We start from the raw sequence: 5,517 nt of genomic DNA, 5'->3' as shown, positions 1-5,517 counted from the left end.
AAATAAAATCTAACTTTTTGTGACACATAATATGAATGTCTAATCTGTCATTTAATGCCTTTAGGAGATTTTTTCATCTTTTCTTGGCTTCTTTATGCACATTAATACAAATTTTTACATGGGAACCCCACTGTACCTATCTGTACTATTTCTGTTGTTTCTTTTGTACTGCCGCAACAGCTGAATTTCCCCCTTGGGATCAATGAAGGAGTATCTTATCTTATCTTAAGTTGCTCGTTGTGTCCAAACTCCAAATAGTTTCCATTTATAATAATATAAAACAGAGAAACGAAGGGGGTTTTCATGATTGTTTCAATCTGCACATATTTAATGTAATGGTACAAGAAACTAAATGCGTGTGTTTTCTTCAGTGATGTATTGTTCTCTCTGTGTCCTCCTCAGGTTAACCAGATACCTAGTTTTACTGGTTGTCACCAAGGTCCTCAAGGCTCTTGGGATCTTTGAATCTTACGACATCCTAAAAGTTGTTCACATTGTCCAGTTCATCTTCATACTAAAATTGGGGTGAGTATTCCTCCGTTTATTACTTGTTCAGGTTTCATTTCATCTGTTTAGTTGAATAGTCAATTAGTTTCTGGAAGGTGACAACATGCTCACAGTGACCCTTCTCCTTTCTCAGGAGTGCAGTTATTCTGCTTTTCTTCCAAAAGCCTTTCTCCTCTGGCAAAGTCATCTCAAAAAGACAGGTTTGTTGGATTTCCTCTTGTCTTTGGGATTTGTCCAGTTCTTTTCATATTCAAACAGCTCCTAACTTCATCTGCCCTATAATAGGGGACACAGGTCTTTCACTCACATGTGAATGCTGTTCTGCTCTGTGTGTTTTTTAGAAATTTTGAGCTTTATGAAGATATTTTTTCATAAAATGTGCTATTTCAATGCCCTCATAAAGCCATTGTATTCAACCTACCATAAAGATGACTCTGTTTTCTTTTGAAATCTGTTTTCTCCGTAGTGGATAAAGTTACTAAAGCATGCTGTTTTCAGCTGCATCATATCTCTCCTGGGCTTCTTCGGTCTAACACTCTGTGGACCTCTGAGGTAAAATGTCATCATAAAAGTGTGTTTTTCATAACGCAGCAATTCCGGGTGCATGCATGTGAGCATATTTGTGTTTTTTTAACTCTGTGTGTTTAAGTATTTTGTTGTGCTGCTCGATTATGGGGGAAATCATAATCACTATTTTGGACAATATTGCAATCACGCTTATTTAACACGGTTACTCATTGACTTTTGGAAAGATGTTGAATTTATTCTACTCAAAAAAGCAGTGGAACAGCTAAACAAATGAACATTGTAAATCACCTTGAACTGTGACATTTGTGATTTTAACACCTTTCCTTTTTTTGTAAATTCAGAACACAAGACAAAATAAGAGTTTACTTGCTAAACGTATGATGTAAAATAATCTTTTTTCTTGATCACAATGTTTTTGTGATCGTTAGCAGGCAAAATTGTAATTAAAATTAAATAAATTGCACAGCATTTGCGGACTCGGTTGTGTTCAGGGCATGATTTAAAATGTGGCTTGTGTCTTTTACAGGACATTGTTGCTTTTTGAGCACAGTGACGTGGTGGTCATTGCTCTCCTCGCTGTCTTGTTCACAAGCTCGGGAGGGGGGCCATCCAAGGTAGGGGGCCACCATTTGGAATCCGAAACGTTACCTCAAATAAAAAGACTGTGGTATCACTGTGGTAGAAGTGTCTAATATGCCTTTCTGTGACTGCGCAGACCAGAGGCGCTGCTCTCTTCATCATTGCTGTGATCTGCCTCCTCCTCTTCGACAACGACGATCTCATGGCAAAGATGGCCGAGCACCGTATCCTTTGCTCCTTTTATAAATGGCAGCAGTTTTTACTGTTCTCTTTCTCTTTGTTCATTATCATATATTTTCTTGACTCGTCTTCCAACCAGCTGAGGGACATCATGACAGCGCGCTCACTCATTTCCTCTACACTGCCATTGCATTTTTAGGAGTTGCAGACCATAAAGTAAGCAAATGCCGGGTCACACATTACATTTTATGTTTAGTGCTGCCAGGGTTTTCCCTTCCATCATAAGGTTGAGGCCCAGCAACCAAGCCGGTTTGGGCTTGGTTGCTGGGCCAGGTAAGCCGCATGGATGTAAAATCAATGTGTCAAAACTAACTAAAAGACTTTTCTCAGATATATAATTGTAGGTGGTCCCCCGTGAACTTCTTTCGCAAATTATGTCTTTAAGCTTTTTGAGTGTTATATTTTTATTTATTTGATCTAGCTTTTCCTCCATTTTAGACACAGATATGGTAATAATGGTCTAAAATCAGGTGAAATTGCATTTTATTTTAAAGAAAAACAACATTTCTTAAAGGGAGGACCCCTAAACCCTTGCGATATATGTGCACCCAAAATAGGATTTATGCTTTTGCGTAGGTTGACGGACCCCTACACTGTAGCCAGATGTACACCTCTCAAAAAATGTAACTACACGTTGTGGCAGCTAATGCCACTCTCTCACTCACTCTACCACACTCTCCCCACGCATACGGACATGCCTGCCCATCTATTCTCTGAAAGAGATAAACGCAGACACTAACACACAAGTATAGACCTCAGGTCCTCAGGTAGGCTACGGCGTTAACTCTGCATATAGCCCCCGCAGAGCCAGACAGCTCACTTAAGTCTTCCACAAACCAAGGGAAAACACTGTCTGCCTGCAGAAACATAGTGAAGTATTGGTTTTGATTTCTAAATGGATTTCCTTCCTCTGTCTTTGTGTTCGTCCCGTCAGGGAGGTGTGGTGCTGCTGGTGGCCTCCCTGTGCCTGAAGGTGGGCTTCCACACGGCCTCCAGGAAGCTGTCAGTGGAAATTGGTGGTGCCAAACGCCTCTATGCCCTCGACAACTTGGTTTCTGCTGTTGTGCTGCTGCCCTGGGTCATAGTGCTCTCTGCGACCACAGAAGTAAGTGCAGAGAACAGGAGAAATCTTAACAAGCATGCATGTAGTTTGTTTTGCTCTTTTGGAGAACTGCGAGGCATTGCAAAGCTCACAACGGTCTGAAGTAATGCAAGTTAGAAAACTACAGTAAATTTAGCCAGGGAGAACTTATTTTGTACTCAACCTAACAACTAAACCAGAGGTGGTGTTTCAATAATAAATCACAGGAATGGCTGCTTTAGTCTTGTCATCCTAACTTTTCCCTGTTGCTGGTGGTCTGTCAAACGCTTAGATCCATAGCAAGATATCTACTGACAAGATTGCCATGCAGAATATATTTATGAAAAGAAATTAAATTTTTCTGCCCAACAGCAACAAAGTATATATACCCAATCACAATATTTGTTTACAATACCTTCCTGGTAGAAAATTCCTGACTCCCATGCTTAACAATGTAACGGCGCTGAGCAAACAGGGACGAGGAACAACTGGATATACTCATCTTATTCATCTAAAATGCATGTTTGATGCGTTCATATGTCAATTTCAATAACAGCAGCTTGGAGACATCATTAGCCTGTTGGGGCACAGACTAAAGGAAATGACACTACCCAGACTAGCAGTTAGTCTGAGCGGTGGTGAGTCTTTGCTGTTCGTAACACTAGATTGGGTTTATCAAAGACAGTAGCACAGCAGCGTAGTACAGGGAATAATCGCAGATAGGTCAGACCTCCATGTTTACTACGTACTGTATATCTTTAAACGTTCCATTTATGGCTGAAAATGACAAAAGAAATAAACAAGTTTGCAGATTTCATATATCTTTGCAATTCAAATCAACTGCTATTTTTCTACCTGATAAGTGCACAATGTCATGGGGATTCAGTCTAAATGCGTCTTCTTTAGCTCCATGTCTCCGTACTGTGAATTAAGTGACTGTCTGTTTACGCTCAGAAAATCTTTATTTTTGTCTTCGTCTAGGTCACTCAGACAATTAGTTTGACCTCCTCGCTGTCTCTTTTTGTCACTCCGTCTCAACACTAGAGTAAAGTAGAGTCCTGGTCGTCCCTCATTCTGCCGTTTGGCATGATCATCCTCTCTGTAATGATCCTGGAGTTTTATGTCGAGGCCATCTGCAACACAAAGATGGAGACACCCAGGTGCGCCCGCTACGGTGCTGTCGCCCTCTTCCTCAGCGCCTTGCTGCTGGCCAACTTCTGGACTCACCCGCTGACCGACCAGCTGCGCTCCATGAGCAAACCGCCCCAGCAGCTCAGCACGGAGCACGTGCTCTCCGGAGGAGTCATAGTCAGCGCCGTCTTCTTCATCATGGGTAAGTACCGGCTGTGGGAGTCAGCAGGATGAGAGCTCAAATGATGGAGCTGCTTTGATGAATTCTAATCCTCATGTAGTAGGGCTGCACCATATGAGGAAAATATGATATATTATTGTTGAATATTGGGAAAACAATATTACTTGCAATAAATAAACCAATATTAAAGTGTAGTCAGCTCTGCATTTCTGCTGCTTTCAATATTCTGCTAAAATACAACAAGTTGCTGGTTGAATTTAAAGCAAATGAAAGAAAATCACTTCAACATTATTGACAATGATAGCTATAATGATAGCTACATTTTAAAGAAAAAAATCTTAAGAGTTTCTACCGCAACATTTCACAGCGCTCAGTGTTTTCATTGCACCAGTTGATATTGTGTTGATGATAAAAAAACAATATACTGTGCAGCCCTACCATGCAGTTGGCATCATTTAACCTACCTCAGATAAAGTCCCTTCTTGGGTGCACATGCCCAGCTTTGGCAAAGCATTTGTGGATGTTCATGTACTAGAACCCAACCGATATCATCGGCCAATATTAGGCAATTCCCGATCTATTGGTATTGGCATTTATAAAGGCAGATTAAAAAAAACTAATACAAAAAAAAACATTTATAATGACAAATAAATGATTCTGATAAATGAATATTTTAAAAATAAAAACAGACGGTCACCCATTATATGAGCATTGACGTTGCATAGTTTGTTCACTAGAGTTTGCTTCACAACGTCTCTGTTGGCAAAACTGATTTCTTTTTTTTGTTTGTGTTTTGTTCAAAGGACTTTAAGTTTCATATCTTCATATCTTAAGTTTGTATTTTTTACATTTGATTTATCAGAACTTTAATATATTTTCTGTTCTGTTGTGACAATAAAACAAATTATTATCATATTATTGTAGTGAGAACTCATAAATAACTACAAATAACTAATGTTAGGGAGATCTGTTTATGTTTTGTAACACGTTTCTGGATTTTCTTTTTTCAAATATATATCGGCCGATATTTTGGCATATCAGATTTTAAAATAACCAAATATTTGTATTGGTATTGACCTTAAAAATCCTTCGGTTGGGCTCTATAAGGTACGTCTATATTTCCTTGTACTTCATGTCCATATTCTTAAAGTAGCCATATTATGAAAAAAAAAAAACTTTGGGGGGATTTGGGATGTTATTTTGTGTCTCTGGTGCTTCCACACACATACAAACTTGGGAAAAAAACTATCCATGCTGTTTTGAGTGAGAT

The 5,517-nt window shown here is 39.3% G+C and overlaps 1 protein-coding gene across 1 annotated transcript in view; it reads left to right on the top strand.

Moving 5' to 3' along the window:
• Positions 1 to 5,517, top strand: part of slc30a5 (solute carrier family 30 member 5) — a 14,606-nt gene that overhangs the window by 2,994 nt on the left and 6,095 nt on the right. Inside the window, exons 2-9 of the mRNA XM_032539803.1 lie at positions 403 to 525; positions 641 to 707; positions 974 to 1,059; positions 1,562 to 1,649; positions 1,751 to 1,838; positions 1,934 to 2,010; positions 2,789 to 2,959; positions 3,980 to 4,268. Of these exons, the coding sequence (XP_032395694.1) occupies positions 403 to 525; positions 641 to 707; positions 974 to 1,059; positions 1,562 to 1,649; positions 1,751 to 1,838; positions 1,934 to 2,010; positions 2,789 to 2,959; positions 3,980 to 4,268 (989 nt within the window). The remainder of the gene's footprint in view (positions 1 to 402; positions 526 to 640; positions 708 to 973; positions 1,060 to 1,561; positions 1,650 to 1,750; positions 1,839 to 1,933; positions 2,011 to 2,788; positions 2,960 to 3,979; positions 4,269 to 5,517) is intronic.

This window comes from Etheostoma spectabile, chromosome 16 (assembly GCF_008692095.1).
Source record: "Etheostoma spectabile isolate EspeVRDwgs_2016 chromosome 16, UIUC_Espe_1.0, whole genome shotgun sequence".
Classification (NCBI taxonomy): Eukaryota; Metazoa; Chordata; class Actinopteri; order Perciformes; family Percidae; genus Etheostoma; species Etheostoma spectabile.
Note: the sequence above shows the minus strand (reverse complement) of the source record. Positions and strands in the feature narration are given on the sequence as shown.